We start from the raw sequence: 22,278 nt of genomic DNA, 5'->3' as shown, positions 1-22,278 counted from the left end.
AATTCTTCCAGTTTTTCTCCATTGAGAACAATGTTGGCTTTTGGTTTGTCATATATGGCTTTTATGATGTTGAGGTAATTTCCTTCTATGCCCATTTTCTGGAGAGCTTTTATCATAAATGGATGTTGAACTTTGTCAAAAGCTTTTTCTGCATCTATTGAAATGATCATATGGTTTTTATCCTTCAAGTTGTTGATATGATGTATCACGTTGATTGATTTGCGTATATTGAAGAATCCTTGCATCCCAGGGATAAACCCCACTTGATCGTGGTGTGTGATTTTTTTAATGTGCTGTTGCAGTCTGTTAGCTAGTATTTTGTTGAGGATTTTTGCATCTATATTCATCAGTGATATTGGTCTGTAGTTTTCTTTTTTTGTGACATCTTTGCCTGGTTTTGGTATCAGGGTGATGGTAGCCTCATAGAATGAGTTTGGGAGTGCTCCGCCTTCTGCAATATTTTGGAAGAGTTTGAGAAGGATAGGTGTTAACTCTTCTCGAAATGTTTGATAGAATTCGCCTGTGAATCCATCTGGTCCTGGGCTTTTGTGTGTTGGGAGATTTTTAATCACTGCCTCAATTTCTGTACTTGTGATTGGTCTGTTCATGGTTTCTATTTCTTCCTGGTTCAGTCTTGGAAGATTGTATTTTTCTAAGAATGTATCCATTTCTTCCAGGTTATCCAATTGATTGGCATATAGTTGCTTGTAGTAGTCTCTCATGATGTTTTGTATTTCTGAGGTGTCCGTTGTGACTTCTCCTTTTTCATTTCTAATTCTGTTGATTTGCATCTTCTCCCTTTTTTTCTTGAGGAGTCTGGCTAATGGTTTATCAATTTTGTTAATCTTCTCAAAGAACCAGCTTTTAGTTTTATTTATTTTTCTTATGGTTTCTTTCCTTTCTTTTTCATTTATTTCTGCTCTGATCTTTACGATTTCTTTCCTTCTGCTCACTTTGGGGTTTCTTTGTTCTTCTTTCTCTAATTGTTTGAGGTGTAAGGTTAGGTTGTTTATTCGATCATTTTCTTGTTTCTTAAGGTAGGACTGTATTGCTATAAACTTCCCTCTTAGAACTGCTTTTGCTGCGTCCCATAGGTTTTGGGTTGTTGTGTTTTCGTTGTCATTTGTTTCTAGATACTTTTTGATTTCCTCTTTGATTTCTTTAGTGATTCCTTGGTTGTTTAATAGTGAATTGTTTAGCCTCCATGTGTTTGTATTTTTTGCAGTTTTTTTCCTGTAATTGATATCTAGTCTCATGGCGTTGTGGTCTGAGAAGATGCTTGATATGATTTCAATTTTCTTGAATTTGCCGAGGTTTGATTTGTGACCCAAGATGTGATCTATCCTGGAAAATGTTCCGTGTGCACTTGAGAAGAAAGTGTAGTCTGTTGTTTTTGGATGGAATGTCCTATAAATATCAATTAAGTCGAGATGGTCTAATGTGTCATTTAAAGCTTGTGTGTCTTTATTTATTTTCTGTTTGGATGATCTGTCCATTGATGTAAGTGGGGTGTTCAAGTCTCCCACTATATTTGTGTTACTGTCGATGTCCCCTTTTATAGCTGTTAGCATTTGCCTTATGTATTGAGGTGCTCCTATATTGGGGGCATAGATATTTACCATTGTGATATGTTCTTCTTGGATGGATCCCTTGATCATTATGTAGTGCCCTTCCTTGTCTCTTTTAATAGTCTTTACTTTCAAGTCTAATTTGTCTGATATGAGTATTGCTACTCCAGCTTTCTTTTGCCTTCCATTTGCATGGAATATCTTTTTCCATCCCTTCACTTTCAGTCTATATGTATCCCTTGGTCTGAAGTGGGTTTCTTGTAGGCAGCATATAGAAGGGTCTTGTTTTTGTATCCATTCAGCCAGTCTGTGTCTTTTGGTGGGAGCATTTAATCCATTTACATGTAAAGTGATTATTGACATGTGTGTTCCAATTACCATTTTCTTAATTGTTTTGGGTTTGTATTTGTAGGTGTTTTCCTTTTCTTGTGTTTCCTACTTAGAGAAGTTCCTTTAGCACTTGTTGTAAGGCTGGTTTGGTGGTGCTGAATTCTCTTAACTTTTGCTTGTCTGGAAAGCTTTTGATTTCTCCCTCAAATCTGAATGAGATTCTTGCTGGGTAGAGTATTCTTGGCTGTAGGTTTCTCTCTTTGAGGACTTTCAGTATATCCTGCCATTCCCTTCTGGCCTGCAGAGTTTCTGTAGAAAGGTCAGCTGTTATCCTGATGGGTTTTCCCTTATATGTTGTTTGTTGCTTTTCTCTTGCTGCTTTTAATATTTTTTCTTTGTGTTGAATTGTCGTTAGTTTGATTAATATGTGTCTTGGTGTATTTTTCCTTGGGTTTATTCTGTATGGGACTCTCTGTGCTTCTTGGACTTGGTTCATTATTTCCTTTCCCATGTTGGGGAAGTTTTCCACTAGAACCTCTTCAAATATTTTCTCAGACCCTTTCTTGTTTTCTTCTTCTTCTGGGATGCGTATAATTCGAATGTTGGTACGTTTAAGGTTATCACTGAGGTCTCTGAGGCTGTCTTCTAGTCTTTTAATTTTTTTATCTTTTTCCTGCTCTGTGGCGTTTATTTCTCCCATTCTATCTTCCAACTCACTTATTCGTTCTTCTGCCTCAGTCATTCTGCTGGTTATAGCATCTAGAGTATTTTTAATTTCCGTTATTTTGTTATCCATTGCTGTTTGTTTTTCTGAGTTCTTATGAAGTGTTTCTTGTACTTTCTCTATTTTGTTATTGAGATTTTGTATCATTTTTACTATCATTACTCTAAATTCTTTTTCAGGCATTTTTCCTATTTCCTCCTCATTTATTTGGTCTTGTGGGTTTTTTTCCTGCTCCTTTGCCTGCATGGTATTTCTTTGTTTCCTCATGGTTGTCCAAACTTTTGGGGTTGCTTGTCCTGGTGATAGAGGTGTTTATAGAAGACTGTCCAAGCCTCAGACTAATGTCCAAGTATTGGATTACACGAATATTAAGTCTAGGAAACACATACATGTATAAGACACACAATTACTGAATCCATTAGGACATAAGGCTCTAGAAAGACCTGACAGAACCCCAGTGTGCTATCAGATATTCAGAGAGAAACCCAGCAGAAATTGACAACTGAAACAGAACAAATCAGAGACAAAAGCAAAAGCAAACAAACAACAAATAACACCCTACACATACAAACATCAATCCAGGGAGATTTTGTAAGCTAGGATCAAATATAGAAATGAGCTGGAGTACCACCAGAGAGAATGGAGATTCTCAGAATGTAATTAGACAACTGTACTAAGAACTAAGATAAAGACAAAAGCCTAATATTAATACCAAGGCAGTGCATCATCTGGAGAATAGAGCAAGGAGTCTGAGCATACCGATAGTGTTGCTTATAAGTATGTTAAGATAAAATACACTTAAAATGGCTGGAAGAAAGGGGAACAGAAGAGCGTAATGTGGTTGGAAATATGCAAAGAGAAAGAAAGGAATAGAAGTGTATTAAAGAAAGGGATGAAAGGAAAGTATGAAAGATATTTTGTCCGTACTACCAAAAACTTAGCTAGATATAGAAGTATTTAAAAAGGCAAAAAAAAAAAAAAAAAAAAAAAAAGAGTAAAAAATATCCTTAAAAAATTATGTTGTAAAACTTGTAGATCCCTTAGGGCTAAGATCGTATTTAATAAATCAAAAAAAAAAAAAAAAAAGAGAAAGGAAAAAAAAAAAAAAAATCCAGAACTGATCCCCGAATGGACCAGTTCAATAGGTATTGATACTACTATTTCTGTTTCCTTAGCGTCTCAGCTGTAAGTGTCCTTCTCCTTGCCTTAGGTTTTTTTTTTGCGTTATTCTGTGACCAGCAGAGGTTCCTTTATTGTTCGTCTGTAAGCCTCGGTGTGTGGGGAGGGAGAGGGTGCAATAGTGGCTCTTTCTCCTGGGAGTGAGTGAGCAGTGGCGCACTGTTGCTTCAGTCAGGCTTGGAGGTGCCTGTTGCAGAGGGCGCTGGTGGCTCAGGCGTACACAGAAAGTCTTAGAGTTGGGCCTGTCTCGGGGTTTTTTCTTATTGATGCTGTTGTTTTTTTTTTTTTCTCTCGGCAGCCTCCCTGCTGCTGGCGTTGCAAGGAGTTTTAATCTAGCCCCGCCCGAGCGCCTGAGGGTGCTTGTTATCCCTGAGTGCCTTAGGTGGCCCCGCAGGGCGTCTCTCCACTGCCTGTTGCAGAGGCACCTAAAGAGAGGGAGAGGCTATGCGCGCGGCTCCTCCCCCCCGCCCGGGAGCCTGCAGCCTCCAGCCGCCATCATGGCCGGGCAGCTCTCAGGGACCGGCACTCCTCTCCGCGGACCTCCTCCCTCCTGTCCTCTCGGTCCGTCACCCTACCGGCAACAACGTTTCTCCCCCTGAACCAGCTCTCCGGTTCCCACGCTCCCGCTCCTGGACCCTCCGTTCAGCCGCGAATCGATGTCTCGGTCCGGGAACGCTGAGCTGCGCTGCGGACCCTCCGTATGTTTGTCACTCCCTCCCGTCTGCCACAGCTCCGCCGCTTCACCCTCTTTGAGCCCTCGTAGATGCCTCCCTACCGGCTATGTCAGGTTCCCCGCAGTCCTTTCTGGTGTCCGAGGCCGTCTGCTGGTGTTCAGCTGGTTCTCTGTGGGAATGACTGCGTCCTTCCGTGCATTCCCAATGCATCTGTGGAGAGGGATGCACTCCACGTCTCTCTACCTCGCCGCCATCTTTTTCTCTCGAGCTGTGGATTATTTCCTGTAATCTTTTTGGCTGTTTTCCCCTTAGCATCTTGTAGTTTCCTCATAGGCATTCATTGATTAGCGTTCTGCTGAGAACTCAAATGGGACTCTGCAGATCTCTGGAGTTCTTTCTCTGTGGCTCTATCCTCTCTCTGCCTTGAGAACCTTTGCCACGTTGACCTTCCCAGATTCCCACTCTATCTCTTCAACTTGGGGAGACTGCTGGGTTGCTGCTGTGCTCCCCTTCCCTGTGCTGCGGCTTGGTAATTTTCTCTAGGTGGTAAGCTGGTGCAAACACAGGGTTCACTTTGTTTCTTGTTTGTCAGAGATCGCTGTTGTTTGTTTGCTAATTTCCAGTGTCCTAAAAATTGAGTCATATATTTTATTCCATTTTTTTAGTTGTTTGAGGTGGGAGGGTACATTTGGCCCAGTTTTTTTCATCTGGGCCCTGAGTGAAAGTCTCCTGTGTTATAATTTTAATTGGTTGTTGTTTTCTTTTTTCTTTTTGAGTCAGGAGTCAGATATGGTTCACATATTGTAATTTTTTGATATCTCCTCTTCTGTAGCTTTTCTCCTTCAAGTCTCTTTTTAATTTGCAGTTTATTTGTTAAAGAGTACAAATGTTTTTTCCTGTGAGTTTCTCATACTCTGAATTTTGCTGATTGCATCCCTGTGACTTTGTTTAATATTTTCTTTGTCTTGTTCCCTATAAATTGATAGTTGCACCTGGAGCTAACAGAGTCAGGATTGATTATTTTGGTCATACTACTTCATGAATGGTGATATATACTTTCGGCAGGGGTACATAATATCTGTTTGTCTCTTTTTTTGTGATTGTAATAGGTATTGATAGTCAATATTAAGATCCATTAATTCATTGGAAGTTGAAAAATGGTGGTATTCTATTCTTTCAAGCTTTCTACAATTTTTAGCTGGAATATTTCCACATAGAGAATGTTTTCCTTATTTACCATTGGTTATATGGTACAGTTCGGTAGGATCATCAGGATAAATACTTGGTTCTTTGTCTTTATTATTGATTTTTAAAATAATGATTCTCTAGGATCCTTCAATAATGAGCATTTGGGGTTTTTTGTTTTGCTTTTAGTGTCAATATGAAAACATGTCTTTTAAGTGTATTTGATGTATTTTACTTCATTGCAATTATTATCTTTTTGGATACTCAAGTATTTTCATCTCTGGCCAGTGATACTCTCTTTAAGTTGGCTCTTATGTCCTTTTCATACAACTCTGCTAGTCACTGATAGTTTCCTTGCTTTCTGGTGTGACAGGTGTTCTAGGTTTATCTTGTGCATTTCCTGACTCAGACCTAGAGTGAACTAGTAGAAGAAAGAAAATTAAATGATTTCAAGCATGTTCTTGCGAGGCAGTAATTTCAGCAACTGGAAGCAAGTATAGAGATCAGTTAATATATTATAGTCCACGCATGGACTTTAAACATGGCTAGTGACATAAGAAATACTTATTGTCAACTAAGCTTCCTATTTTAAACATTAAGTGTTTTACCTTGTGGTTATGTAAGGTGACTTTTTTTCTTTTCTTGTAGGCTTTGCCAATCAGTCAGAAGATGATCAGGTGAATGTGATGGGTTTTCGCTTCTTAGGAGGTTCCCAAGTTACTCTTCTTGCTTCCAAAACTTCTCGTAAGTAAAGCCATGGTATTATTGCCTTTGAAAACTTCTATTAAGAATACTGCATCATAGATCATTGCCACATCAAGGGTTTCTGCAAGGGTGATGTTAGATATTGAAAACTAAGAGCCATTATATTTGTTATGAAGATAGGATCCAGTTTTATTATAGTACGTACTGTAACGTTGGTTTTGGGGATGAGGAGAATTTGAGAGAGGAATTTATAGAATTGAAAAATATTTTTGAGATAGGTATATGATGAACTAGGTTTTAGAAATTACTAGAAATTGGAGGGGTTTTTTTTGTATGTATGTATATTCTTTCATCTTCCTTTTGGACATTTACAAAGATGAAAGTGAAAATGAATAACTTTTGCTGAGATTAATCTCAGTAGAATGAAAAGTAATTGTATAGTCAAGTTTGAATTTCAGACTTAAATATTCTTTATTGATTTGCTTGCTTCATATGAGAATAATGGTTGAAACTGTTCAATGTAAAACTGACTTGTGATGTATGTAGATGATGAAGCTACTAAACTCACTGAGTTTTATATACCTTCTTGGAAATAAATTAAAATATTAAGAAAGGAAGTGTTTAACAGATTTTAGATACACTAAAGTTATTAGGGGAAATGAATGTGTGTGTGTGTGTGTGTGTGTGTGAGTGTGTATGAAATCTGACTGACTACACTCCAATTTTAAAATCTCTGCCATTGTACAATGGATTTCGTTTTCTATTGGGTGGGCCAAAAATTTCATTCAGGTTTTTCTATAACAGCTTATGGATGCATTTGCAGTTTTAGGTGATTATTTCTTTTATAATTAGAAAATATAGCAAAATAAGGATATATTCTTTTTGAAAAATAAAGATGTTAACAGGAGGAACATATAAACATCCTTATTTTAGAAAATATAGTGATGTTTCTGTGGTTAAAATCATAACAGCTTCTGAAGTGTGTAGGTTGTTGACTAGTGAAATAGACTTGGAAACAACTAAAAATTAGAGAATAAGACACAAATCAAAGACAATTCTGAGAAAAACGAGAGAATTCTGTACCTTTCGTGGTCTTTGTGAGTGAGCATGGTTGTTGTCTTCTTTACACTGACACCATTTTATTTTGATTAGTTTTAATCTTCAGTTGGATGATGGAATCATTTTCGTACATTTCTCTTTGTTAAACTGTTCTTTTCAGTTATACTAAAAAATCGTTGCCAACATTTCTTTGGGAAATTGTACACATCTGTTTGATTTCAGTTGATGATGCTACATGATGAATCTGCAATTGAGACCATTTAAAAAAGGCAAGAAGTTATTCTTTGTGCAGATGGGGGTATTTATGTCCTAATGCATAATATTTACTCTTTTTAGATGAAATAACTCTCAGAACATTGCGGTTGCCCATGGTTACTTTATCATTATCTACATTTCACCAGATATCTAGGTATATGAATGATTTATTAACATTCATCTTAACACATGGCAATGAATGCCTTGACACAGCTACAGTGTGGGCTGACAGACTAAATAATGGAGTTGCACAGGACCTTTTAAATAAAGAACCAAATGAACTGTGTAAACTGAAACCTGAAGAGTAGCCATTACAACTACTCCCTGATGGTGTTTTCGGCTTCTGTGATGCCCAGAATTCTACCTAGGGAATGTCCTTGGAGATGAAGGGAGATAGATATGAAGAAAGTACAGTTTTCTGAAGTTGAGGCAGATATTGGTGCTCCCTACTGCTCTATCAGAGTATTCATACCCAAGAAAGGAATGACGAAAGTTGTATCCAATCTGTGTTTGACATTTTTATTTTGTATGAAAGGCACATAATCTTTTGTCTTGAAATCTGCATGGACAGAAAAACCCTATATATGGAAAGAACCCAGTATTTTTTCCCTAGCAGTCAAATGCTACATATGTCATACATAGTTGTCCTTAGATCTTGGATAGTATTTTATGTGGGTTTTAAAACCTGCTTGATAATCAACCAGTCTTGAAGTGTGCTATGTGGTAATTTTAGTTCAGTTTGGTGTAGATCAGCCAGAGCAGACAAGAGGAAAGCAAATGCAGCTCCTTGTCTAAGGTATCCAGTCACATTCTCTGGGAGCTGAATAGGTTTTTAATTTCAGAAAATAGAGTAATGATTCAATGTAATTAAAGTTTATTATGTGAATTCTGAAAAAAACCAAAGCATTAAAGATAAAAATATTTAGGAAAAATACTCTACACTAGTGGAATTTCTGAAAATGATTTCCACAGACCTAAACTGAAAATAATGACAGGTGATAGATATGTATATTACATTGATTGTAGTGATAGTTTTACAGGTATATGGATATGTCCAAATTCATCAAATTGTATATATTAAATGTGTGCATTTTTTGTATATCAATGATACCTCTATAAAGTTGTTAAAAATAACAAGTAGGTCATATTTTATGAAGTCAAATATTTTTATAATCAGAATTATAAAATATTTCTACATGGAAGTCAATTATTTTGACAATTCAGTGCAGTGGAATTTTGGAAGAAATATGCTGTTGCCTAAATATGTGTGTATTGCTGCCATTGCACTTTTTGAAGATGCAGATCCACATTGTGATTTATTACCTCACAGAGCAAACACTACCACCTCTCTCTCCCTTTTCCTTCCTGCCCCTTTTGTCTCTATCCTTTTCTTGTTCTTTCTCATGTATCTATTTTTATCTTTTTTGCTACTGTATCTATTTGTACCTTGCCTTGTTCCACTTGTTTCTTAAAGGATTTAAATATATATAAAAATTTCCAAAATATGAAAGGAGAAAGCAAACAGTTGAAGGAACAGAGAGAGAAAATAAGAGCAAGAAATTAATAAAGATAAGAGTAAGACTAATACCCAAAAATGTATATTGTACAAAAGATGCTAGCAGCCTAAAAATAACAAGAAAACATTTTATTTACAATTTTCAGATTGTTCAAAAGATCAAATCAAATCAGTTGTTTAGGAGAAACACAGGCTTTATTGATGCTGAGTCCAGGATGAAATTTCTCTTCTGAATATCACAAAGATAGCTTCTTCAATAATGTCTCTATAGCTTATTTTTATAGTTATAGTTGTTATACCTATGTAATTATACTTTATGAGTAACAAATTTTGTAGAGCTTTAAAAATAATGATGAAACTCGATTTACTAAATATAATTCCATATGAGCCCAAAGCAGTGCAGTCTAAGCTGCAGCTTAATCCAAGGATAAATTTAGAATGTCTAGTGTTACATGTTTTTAGTATCTAGCATTTTCAGTAAGAATTGGACAACCAAGCTGAGTAATTCAGAAGAAAAATGTAGCTGGAAGGAGTTGTGGGTTTTGTTTTTAAATGAGCAGTATTAGAACATGTTTGAATATCAGTTGAAATGATTGAGTTAGTGGGAGAAGCCGATGATCAGGAAGGAAAAGGGGATCACAAAGCAATGACGTCCTTTAGAGGGAGAGAAGGGGTGCGATGCAGAGCCTGGAGGCTGAGGAGAATTGAAGCACAGGCCTTTGTGACTTTACTGTGACAGGATGTAGGTCCAGGGAGATTTTGTAGATTTGTGGAGAGAAAAATAGGGGAGCTTTGATGATGTCTAAATTTGAAAAAAAAAAAAATGACATTGGTGTTTTGGAGAATAAGAAAGCAAACTCATGAAATATAAGGCAGTGTTGACATTTGAGATCCTGAAGGCCATTTGAAGACTGAAGTCCTGAATTTTGAAGTGAAGCCAGTCATCCTGAGATGATTTTGCCTGGCAGCGATTTGTTTATCAGTATCCAAGCCACTAAAGTCAGGGCTGGGATTTTGAAACAGAGAAGTGCAGATAAAATATTTCTATGAGAATTATTGTAATAAAGGACTACCAAATCTAATCTAAGAGAAATAAAGAGTAGAGAAAACTGATACATGGTGAGAAATTAAAGGGTTCAGTGGATCACAAAGTCTCAGTAAGGTTGAAAAAGTTAAGTAGTATGAGTTATAGAGAAAGTGAATCAGAACAAAAGGTGGTGGTCAGAGAATGAATGAGGTGTTGATGTCAAGAGTTCAGAGAAACTGCATATTGTGATGACAGGCTCATCAGACAAGGTGTGACACTGGGGCAGTGGGTTGTGAAGATGGAGAGAAAACCAATGGAGACAGGGATTTCTAGGAAATGAAATGTCTCAGATGTGGATATTGGAAGAGCCTATTTGATGTTAGCACAATGAATGAGAAAAAGAAACACATACAGACATATTATTGTGAAATTTTAAGTCACTAAGGATCAGGAGGACATCTTCAAAGATTAGAAAGGAAAAAACAATCTACTCAAGGAACATGAAACAAGAAGGCATTTAACTTTTCGTCAAAATTATTAGATGCTAGAGGACAATGGAAAATTTTTTGCTAAGATCTGAGGGAAATGATTTTCAACTTAGACTTCCGTACCCTGCTAAACTGGTAATTATCAATGAGTGCTGAATAAATACATCTTCTCAGTGTCACAAGTAGGGCTAAGCAATTGCAAACAGCAAATTTATGTTGCCTCAGGCAGGCCTTTGGAATATGGAAAGGATAACTAAACTAAACATTTCAATATCCTGAAAGATTTTAACATGCTAGAAAGACTGATTGAATTGAATAAGGTCAAGTTTAAAAGTCCTTTGCTTATCCATTTTGATTATTTTGCTTTCAGGTATAGTGAAAGAATTGTAGTCATGTATGTGAATAAAAGTTGGGCCTTGAAAAAGTCTTTCTTTTTGCATCTGTCAAAAGAAAGCATATGTGATCTTGAACTGTGTTAAACAAAATATCTTCAGAACAAGGAAAGTGAGAGTCTTGCTCCACTTCATCTGGGTAGACCAGGCGCCTTTGTTCACTTTTCATTCAGTAGACATATTAGATATAAAGACTGTCGTGGCTGCTGTGGAGCTTCTGGACTAGTGGAAGAGACAAACAGGTAGTGAACTGGTAATAGAATGCTTGATGTGCTTACAGAAGCACACTTTAGCTGCTATTGGAGTTTAAAGGAATGAGGTTCCGTAAGAGATTTTATTTGGTGACTTCCCTGGTGGTCCAGTGGTAAAGAACCTGCCTTCCAATGCAGGGGACTTGGGTTAGATCCCTGGTCAGGGAACTAAGATCCCACATGCCACGGGGCAACTAAGCCCGGGTGCCACAGCTACTGAGCTCATGCACCTCAGCTAGAGAGACTGCATGCCGCAAACTACAGAGCCCACACGCTCTGGAACCTGTGTGCCATAACTGCAGAGCCCATGTGCCCTGGAGCGTGCGCACCACAACTAGGGAAGCAAAAACCCGCACACCACAACTAGAGAGAAGCCCGAGCGCTGCAACAAAAAAATCCCACATGCCTCAACGAAGATCCTGTGTGCCTCAACTAAGACCTGATGCTCCCAATAAATAAATAAATAAATGAATAAATTTAAAAAAGAGCGATTTTATTTGTGAAGGATCTTGAGGAATGAATAGATTATTAGGTGGAAGGCATTCCAGAAAGAGGAAAAGTTATCTTCAGGTGCTTGATAAAGTGTGAGATTTTTAGAGATCAGTAAATTTTCTTCTGTGCTTGGAGTTTCATAGAATAGGGACTCTGTGATAGTCCTTTAATAAAAGCCAAAAAATTTAGGGACAAATGTCATGATCAAATCTAAAATCACCTGACACCCACCTCATGCCACTGTGAGTGCTTTAACATGTACAGTGATTCATCAATATAATATTACTATTAATATTTATCTTAGAATATCTTAGCAGTATTATCAAGGGACAATAGGAATATTATATAAATCTGCTTGGAAAAAGCCTTTTGAAAAGTAAATTTAGAGAAACCATCCATAGTTTCTACTAATATTGAAGAGATTGTATATTTAGAATATTATACTAATATCTACTGAAATTGTTTATATTATTTCTTCCAACTTTTGGTTTAAAAAGCACTCATCTGCTTTTCCATCTCACATTTTAAAATTTCCAAAGAGCATAAATTATATTGATGCTTTGTTTATGATGTGAATACAAACATTATTTATATTGATGAACTTCAGATGTTCTGACATGAATAGAGACTGACGTTATGCATTTTTGTGCCCTGCTTAGTTAAATATATTATTTTCTCCATTTGTAGTAGGGTGGAATGACAATTGACTGGGTTCCAATTGTCCAAATTTATTTCATTTGGAAGCTGAAATGGTTATTTCTACTGAGCTGCTATTACAAGATGCAAAGGAAAAGAGATAAAAAAATAAATTGAATGTTCATTTTGGCAGCTATTTTAATTACCAATATTGTAAGGATGTATTTTAGAATACAAATTTCTTCTTTTATGTTATGTAGTAAATAGAAATTTTCATTTCTCCTTTACATGAAATGTATACTTTGGAAACTCTCCAGGGCAGTGTTAATTATCTTGGAGTAATAGTACTGAGAAAATGCATAATAATCAAAATAATGCCTTATAAATCTTTGACTCATTGATTCTTGTTGATTTTTGGTAATCTGAAAAAAATTAACTGGTGGATATTGTGTTTGTATTTTTAAACCCCAAGTCTGATGGTAAATTTTTTTTATTTTAAAACATTTGTGTTTTCCTTCTGCATGTGTTGATGAATAAGAAAATAATTGAGGCCCAAATGTTAAAGTTACAGAAAATATCACATCTATTTGAATGTTTATTATTATGATTTTTACACTTTTGTTATTTGGTGACATTCATTTGTACTTGTTCACAGACAGTACTACCTTAGTCCATTTGGGCTGTTGTTAAAAAGTACCATGGACTGGGTGGCTTTTACACAACAGAAATTTATTTCCAATAGTTCTGGAGGCTGGGAAGTCCAAGATCAAGGTGCCAGTAGATTTGGTTTCTGCTAAGGGCCTGCTTCCTGTTTCATAAATGTCTGATCTTTCAATGTGTCCTCACATGGCAGAAGGAGCAAGAGAGATTTCTGGGGTCTCTTTTATAAGGGTACTAATCTCATTCCTGACGTAATCGCCTCCTCAATGCCCCATCTCCAGATATTATCGCATTGGGTATTAAGACTTAACATATGAATTTTGGGGTGACACAGACATTCAGGCTATAGCAAATACCTGCTGGGTATATAGAATTTTATTTATATTTTTCATTGAGCTTTAGATGTTTTACTTGTTTCACTCCACACATTTTGTATCAAAGTTTTAATTTTTTCAACCAATATATTTTGAAAATCTAATTTTGCTTGATCTAAATTTTATAAAACAAAGATAAATCATGTTTGTATAGGTCTTTTCCATGTAACATTATAGTTGATCTCCATACCAAACTTGTGAGGTATGTTTTATTTTCCCCTTTGTGTGGGTGAAGAAATTGAAGATTAGATGATTTATTTGTACTAAAGTCATAGATTTAAAAATTTACTACATTTTAAGTTTTGCTCAGGGATAAGACCTGAGAAATTGGAGATTTCCTTCCTAATGTGACGCCCTTAATTATATATGCCACCACCATCTGTTACCTGGATCATGGTTATAATGTCCTAATTATAAGTCTATTCTTGTCCCTTTCCAATTCATTTTCTACTTGCAGCTCTTGTAATAAAAACAAAGAAACAAACAATTAAAAATTATTTCATCCCACTCCCCAGCTTAAAATCTTTCGTGTTTATAATAATATCCAAATATGTACCAACCCTTATATGTCTCCCTCCCTGTATGTTCTGGCCTGGCCTGACATCCAGTTTCATCCACAGGCATTCTCTTCCTCACTCTGGCCTTCTCTCAGTTCCTGATACATGTCTGACTTTTTCTGCCATAAAGTCAGAACTTGCCATTCCCTCTACCTGGGTTATTCTTCACATCCTTAAACTCCAAGCTTTATGCACAAAATGATTAGGAGTGTGGGGTCTAGAATCAAATTGATGATTTAAATCCCAGCTCTGACTTAGAGTTCGTTTGAATGACTTTGAAAAAATGACTGTGCCTGTTTTTTCCATTTACAAAATGGAGATAACATAGTACAAAGATGCAGATATAGAGAATAGACTTGAGGACATGGGGGGTGGGGGTGGGGAAGGAAAAGCTGGGATGAAGTGAGAGAGTAGCACTGACAAACATACACTACCAAATGTAAAATAGATAGCTAGTGGGAGGCTGCTGCAGAGCACAGGGAGATCAGTTTGATGCTCTGTGATGACCTAGAGGGGTGGGGTAGGGAGAGTAGGAGGGAGGCTCAAGAGGGAGGGAATATGGGGATATATGTATAAATGCAGCTGATTCACTTTGTTGTACAGCAGAAAGTGGCACAACAGTGTAAAGCAATTATACTCCAATAAAAAGCTGAAAAAAAATTAATCATTCAGCTAACTTGAATGATTCTTTTTTTTATAAACAACAACCACCACAACAAGAAAATAGTACAATTATAATATATAAGAATCAAGTGAGATAATTCCTAAAAAGCATGTAGCAATTTCCTGGTACATTGTAAGTGCTAGGTAAATTTTAGCTGCTAGTATGATTTAGCTGGGGTATTATATGAAATAATATAAAGACTGTTTTACCCATTAGTCTTTATCACAACATCCTTTTTATCTGCATCATAGTCCTTTCATAACTTGTAACTATTTATTTGTTATTTACTTATTTATTTTCTGCCCTTCTCATTAGGACGAGGACCAGGACCAGTATGTGTTGTTCCCCATTGTTTCCCTAGCACTTATTGTTTAATATCTTTTGAATTGAATGAGGAGGTGCAGAGTTACTTTGAATCTTCTTGAGACTATCAAATAAAGATAGTCTTGCATTATGGCTATTTTGTAAAGGGAATTGCGTTTAATTTCTCTCATTTGTCTCTTTCCTTTGAACCTATTGTACACGACTTTTCTCTGTTACTTTATCTTTAGAAAGTGGAAGTCTTTGCCCAGTACGGGGCATTGAGATGGGTCTCTTGGAGAGTTTGTAGGCCTCTGTTCAAATAGTTCAAATCTTGATAAAAGGTAAATTTAGATTTGCCCACATTTCATTTTGTCAGATTAGGGATTTTGTTGTCTGCCTAGAGTGAAGAAGTAACTCCAGCTGTAGGCAACAAAAATAAGACACTTCATCTCTCTGGGGAAGAGTTTTGGGCACCATTTCCTTTCTTGGCTAGCCCACCATCCACTGCTCTCCTTAATGAAACACGCATGCCCAGTGTAAGCTGTGAATGGAGACTAAACCCAGCACTTCCTAGGAGGCATTAGGATAGGTGTTAATTGAATTTTTCTTTCCCCATCATCAGCTCAGCCCCTGGACAGCTGAGCTTGGAGATACTTTGCTGGTATTTGGCTGAGAATCCTCTCCATGTTTCCCCTAGTCATAAATTCTAATGAAATGTTTATCTTTTAAATAAAATGTAACTAATAAAACTAACTTTTTATGGACAGATTTGCTGGGACATACCAGAATATGCCTTATACAAGATTTTCTTGCAGTACCTATATGGGTTATTTAACAGAAACTAGTGTATTATCTTGTTACAGTGCAGCATAGAAACTACTGACTCAGCTTCAGCCATGCTAGCTTCCTCAGTGTTCCTAAAAGCACATTTCTGCCTCAGGGCCTTTGCACTCACAGTTCACTTGGCTGGGAATGCTCTTTCCACAGATATCCCCATGACTTGCTCCTTCATTTCATTCTCTCTTGAAATGCATAATTTTCGCATCTTGGGCCAGATGACATAGTTCTTTTAAAAAACATAGTCATGGGAGGGGGGGCTATGGGGATACATGTATAAATACAGCTGATTCACTTTATTGTATGGCAGAAACTGGCACAATAGTGTAAAGCAATTATACTCCAATAAAGAGCTTAAAAAATGTATTATAATAATCCCAGTCGTTCTTGTGCATCTCTTTTAAGATTTGTAAATTGTGACACATTTGTATTGAAAAATTATAATTGAATGAATAACTTCTCTCTGTAGTTTTATTTCATTTTATATATAAGAAATTTTGTTCTTTATGTATATTTAGGCTATATCCCAGGTTTTTTACTTGTGTGTGGAAGCCTATTCAAAATCTTTCTAGGACCTAAATGAATTAAATTTCCTTTGAAATATCAGCACTGTAATATTTATATAAAAATTTACAGCTCTATCTAAAATGACAACAAATTCTGTCCTAAGGAAAACATAAGGCATTTTTTTTTCATATCTGATATTTGAAAGTTACTGGGTTAGTTAGGTTCTATGTGGGTCTAACGAAGTTTATGATGGAATCTCTGCTCTTTAGTTTATAAAAGCCTTGGGGAAATAATGGTGACAATGATGACAATGAGTAACATTTATTGAGCACCTAATATGTTTTAGGCACTGTTTTGAGTATTTTATTAAAAGGTATGTATACATGAGAGGAAATGACCACATTGAGGCAGTGTGTTTTCTCACTTTCAGAATCTCAGAATCTGGGAGTAGTAAAGAATCTTGTTCAATATTATGAACCCTGGAGGGAGCTCTTCTCTAATGCGCCTTTTTTTTTTTTAAATAAATTTATTTATTTCTTTATTTTATTGGCTGTGTTGGGTCTTAGTTGCTGCACACGGGCTTTCTCTAGTTGTGGCGAGTGGGGGCTGCTCTTCGTTGTGATGTGCAGGCTTCTCATTGCAGTGGCTTCTCTTGTTGTAGAGCACGGGCTCTAGGCGCGTGGGCTTCAGTAGTTGTGGCACATGGGCTCAGTAGTTGTGGCTCACGGGCTCTAGAGCACAGACTCAATAGTTGTGACACACAGGCTTAGTTGCTCTGAGTCATGTGGTATCTTCCTGGGGCAGGGATCGAACCCATGTCCCCTGCATTGGCAGGCGGATTCTTACCCACTGCGCCACCTAGGAAGTCCTCTTCTCTAATGCTCTTGACAAGCATTCCTGCACGATCTCCATGGAGATGCTCAAGATGGGCAGGGCTTTGAGCCCTGAAGGAGAAGCTCACACAGCCTAGAAGGAGCTGACAAATTTGTCCCTAGGAGGGACAAATGGCTGGGACTTGGAGATAGCACTGAGCTGCCAAATATCTGTCCCAGGATGGATGGAGGGACAGGCAGGTCTGTACTTCCAGAGATGGCCTGTCTTTCTTCCCCATTGAGTTCTGCAACTCCCAAGGAGACTTAAGAAAGCACCAAACACCGAGGAGCTCAGAGACTGAAACACTTCCCGAGGCAGCTAACTCTGTGAATATCTATAATTAGTATACAATTCTTACTGTGCCTTCTGCCATTTGCAGCTCCCTTGCTATTGTCTAATTCTTCTGCTATGTGATAGGCCTTCTCATACTTGAAAATAATTTTATATCCCTGGGGAAAGCCCTGGCACTTCTGTGGCAAAGTCAACCTTAATGCGGCGTCCCTGAATCTGTGATGGCAGAAGCAGTGTTCATTCTTCCCTCATCACTCCATCTTCCCAGGTCTACAGTGAGCTCTTAAGGGCAGAAGCTCTTGCTTTATTCATTATTTTAATCCCTAGCATCTTGTACTGACTTATATAAATGAACGAAAGAGTGAATAAATACCAGTCTGGGTTTACTGGTGTTGGACCCCAAGCTTACCTTGGGTAAGACTCCAGATTTAGAGGAGTCTAATGCTAGCATACTTTGTCATCAGCATTTTCTCTTCTACCGCTCTACTCACATCCCTCCATAATTGTGCTCTCTTTAGTCTTCTTCTAAAGCGTTAAACCTTCAGTGACATTTACAAAGAAAGGTAAAAGTTGTCCTATCTGACCTTGGTCCTACTATCTTTGATAGGGAGAAATGAAGAAAACAGTTGATCAGCACCATGGGCAGAAAGCAACATCCAGAATAAGACTGGGGTGAGGGGAGGTCTGGGGAAACTCCGAGGGGACTGATATGACAACAGAGAAGACCAGGGTGTTTGCTGTGCACCATGGAAGGCATATCCAGTATATTTCATTCCTTATATTGATGTAATTGGAAAGAGTATGACTAGGGGAATGAGAGCAGATATATTCTTGAATTCTGGCTGAGGATGACAAATGGAAGTTAAAAACCAATTAAAAAATGTAATATAGTTATAGAATTTGTCAAAGTACCATGGGGAATATAAATAAATATTTCACGTGCATGTGTCATACTAACTTAGGTTCCTTCAGCAAAAAGACAGTTAATTTTTGTACTCCAAACATTTCTTTCTTTATGCAATTGCAAATAATAGATGTTCAATAAATGTTGAATTAAGTAGAATAGGTGACTTTGATCTCAAAAAGTGTACAATCTCTTTGAAGAGCCTGGATATAATCATCTGGAAAGTTAAATAAGTGTACATGGCTGTATGTGGTTAAGTGCATAGTAAACTGTAGATATTCTCTATATAAATTCTGAGAAATGCAATATTGTGAGATAGTTAGGACTGACAGATAATCTTTGGGTTAATAGCTAGAGTTCCTAGGTGGCCTTGCAGATTATTTAAACTCTTCTGTGGCTAGCTTTATTCTTCTGTAAAATGGGAATAACAGTGTTTCCCCTGTTGGACTATTGAGTTTTAAATAAGAGAGTGAATGTGAAATGCTTTAGATAGTACATGGCACATATAAGGCTGCTATAGATGGTAGAGAGATAAAGGTTTCTTGGGGTAGGTGAGATTGAAGCCAGATTCTGAAGAATAGGTAGAGTTTAGACAAAATTGGGGAAGAAGGGTATGTATCATGAATTCTAGCTCTGATATTTAATTTGCTTTGTGACCTTTGGCAAGTCTCTGAAGTTCTCTGTGCCTGGTTTTCCTTTTTATAAAGAAGGAGTTGTTGCAGTTAGAGTGCTTGATGCACAGTTGGTGCTCAACGTATCACAGTTGCTCTTCTCATAGACATAGTTACTGTCACTGCTGTCATCTTCATCCTCATCACTGTCGTCACCATCATCAGGTAGGAGGTAGACAAGAATTGGGCTCTCTTGGAGCTGAGGTTTCAGGGAATGGAGGGAACCGAGATGTATATTTGGGGAAGGGTGTTATTATAAAATCTCTCTTCAAATGAAAGAACTATTAGAAAAATAGAAAACTTTGATTATGATCACAAGGGCTGAAGCTGGCTACTGTGTCCAGGATGTGGGGTTTTCTATAGAATAACTTTTATTTCACATCAATTTTCTGAAACAGACTGATGATACCAGGTTATACGTTTGCAGTGGCTGTTTTCTTACCTTTTTTTGTTTTGTTTGTTTGTTTTCTTACCTTTTGAGTAAAACTCTTTTTAGAAGGAGCTGAATTTTGTGTTTTTACTATATTGAAACCTTTGTAAGATACATAGTTAAAAGGACCATGATGTGCAGCTTGCTGCTGTGACCACCTACCTTTGGAATAAGATTTGAAAATGTTGTTGACTCAGAAAATCACAATAAGGCAAGAGAATTATTTTTATTAAGCCAGTAGAAATTATATCTATATTGCAAAAAAGAAATCTTTGTCCTTTTTATTTTGGTATTCACATCAGAGTTAGTGATAATTCATGTAGTTTCAGCTGGTAATTGTGTGTTAATAAGCCTTTTCCTTAATTATTTTTTCTCTTTAGAACGATATCGTATTCAGAGTGAACAATTTGAGGATCTTTGGCTCATAACAAATGAGCTTATTATCCGCCTTCAAGAGTATTTTGAAAAACAGGAAATCAAAGATTTCGCATGTTCTTTTTCTGGATCTATGCCCCTTCAAGAATACTTTGAGTTGATCGATCATCATTTTGAGGTGTGTATGATCATAACGCATATCATCTATAATTCTGCAGTGTATGAAAGAGAGAGATGCTATAGAGGTGAGAACTCTAGTATATTCTAGTATATCTAGTGCTATTAGGCAGTGTGCGTCAAGTTGTTATTCTTTTTTTTTTTTTTTAGGGGGGGGTAATCAGGTTCAATCATCTGTTTTTATACACATATCCCCGTATTCCCTCCCTTCCTTGACTCCCCCCCCTCGAGTCCCCGCCACCCTCCCTGCCCCAGTCCTCTAAGGCATCTTCCATCCTCGATTGCGACTCCCTTTGTTATACAACAACTTCCCACTGACTATTTTACAGTTGGTAGTATATATATGTCTGTGCTACTCTCTTGCTTTGTCTCAGCTTCCCCTTCACCCCCCGCCCCCTCCCATACCTCGAGTTCTCCAGTACATTCTCTGTATCTGCATCCTTATTCTTGTCACTGAGTTCATCAGTACCATTTTTAGATTCCGTATATGTGAGTTAGCATACAATATTTGTCCTTCTCTTTCTGACTTACTTCACTATATGTGACAGATTGTAGTTCTATCCACCTCATTACATATAGCTCCATCTCATCCCTTTTTAGAGCTGAGTAATATTCCATTGTATATATATGCCACATCTTCTGTATCCATTCATTTGTTGATGGGCATTTGGGTTGCTTCCATGTCCTGGCTATTGTAAATAGTGCTGCAATAAACATTATGGTACATGTTTCTTTTGGGATTATGGTTTTCTTTGGATATATGCCCAGGAGTGGGATTACTGGATCATATGGAAGTTCTATTTGTAGTTTTTTAAGGAACCTCCAAATTGTTTTCCATAGTGGCTGTACCAACTTACATTCCCACCAACAGTGCAGGAGAGTTCCCTTTTCTCCACACCCTCTCCAACATTTGTGGTTTCCAGACTTTGTGATGATGGCCATTCTGATTGGTGTGAGGTGATACCTCATTGTGGCTTTGACTTGCATTTCTCTGATGATGAGTGATGTTGAGCATTTTTCATGTGTGTGTTGGCCATCTGTATGTCTTCTTTGGAGAAATGTCTATTTAGGTCTTCTGCCCATTTGTGGATTGGGTTATTTGCTTTTTTGGTGTTAAGCTTCATGAGCTGCTTGTATATTTTGGAGGTTAATCTTTTGTCCATTGTTTCACAGGCAACTATTTTTTCCCATTCTGAGGGTTGCCTTTTAGTCTTGTTTATGGTTTCTTTTGCTGTGCAAAAGCTTTTAAGTTTCATGAGGTCCCATTCGTTTATTCTTGATTTTATTTCCCTGATTCTAGGAGGTGGGTCAAAAAGGATCTTGCTTTGATATATGTCATAGAGTGTTCTGCCTATGTTTTCCTCTAGGAGTTTTATAGTGTCTGGCCTTACATGTAGGTCTTTAATCCATTTGGAGTTTATTTTTGTGTATGGTGTTAGGAAGTGTTCTAATTTCATTCTTTGACATGTTGCTGTCCAATTTTCCCAGCACCACTTATTGAAGAGGCTGTCTTTTTTCCATTGTATACTCGTGCCTCCTTTGTCAAAGATAAGGTGCCCATATGTGTTTGGGCTTACTTCTGAGTTCTCTATTCTATTCCATAGATCTTCCTTTCTATTTTTGTGCCAGTACCTTACTGTCTTGATCACTATGGCCTTGTAGTATAGTTTGAAGTCAGGAAGCCTGATTCCACCAACTCCATTTTTCCTTCTCAAGATTGCTTTGGCTATTCGGGGTCTTTTGTGTTTCCATACAAATCGTAAGATTTCTTGCTCTAGTTCTGTGAAAAATGCCATTGGTAATTTGATGGGGATTGCATTGAATCTGTAAATTGCTTTGGGTAGTACAGATATTTTCACGATGTTGATTCTTCCAATCCAGGAACATGGTATGTCCCTCCATCTGTTTGTGTCGTCTTTGATTTCTTTCATCAATGTCTTAAAGTTTTCTGCATACAGATCTTTTGCCTCCTTAGGCAGGTTTATTCCTAGGTATTTGATTCTTTTTGTTGCAGTGGTGAATGGGAGAGTTTCCTTAATTTCTCTTTCTGCTCTTCCGTTGTTAGTGTATAGGAATGCAAGAGATTTCTGTGCATTAATTTTGTATCCTGCTACTTTACTAAACTCATCAATGAGTGCTAGCAGTTTTCTGGTAGAGTCTTTAGGGTTTTCTAT

The 22,278-nt window shown here is 37.2% G+C and overlaps 1 protein-coding gene across 10 annotated transcripts in view; it reads left to right on the top strand.

Annotated features, from left to right (window-relative positions):
• BBS9 (Bardet-Biedl syndrome 9) overlaps positions 1-22,278 on the top strand; it is a 452,928-nt gene that overhangs the window by 223,901 nt on the left and 206,749 nt on the right. For all 10 annotated transcript variants that reach the window (XM_057732077.1, XM_057732081.1, XM_057732080.1 and 7 more), the window contains 2 exons: positions 6,309-6,404; positions 19,933-20,105. In XM_057732077.1, the coding sequence (XP_057588060.1) occupies positions 6,309-6,404; positions 19,933-20,105 (269 nt within the window). The remainder of the gene's footprint in view (positions 1-6,308; positions 6,405-19,932; positions 20,106-22,278) is intronic.

Source organism: Hippopotamus amphibius, chromosome 4, assembly GCF_030028045.1.
Source record: "Hippopotamus amphibius kiboko isolate mHipAmp2 chromosome 4, mHipAmp2.hap2, whole genome shotgun sequence".
Lineage (NCBI taxonomy): Eukaryota > Metazoa > Chordata > Mammalia > Artiodactyla > Hippopotamidae > Hippopotamus > Hippopotamus amphibius.
Note: the sequence above shows the minus strand (reverse complement) of the source record. Positions and strands in the feature narration are given on the sequence as shown.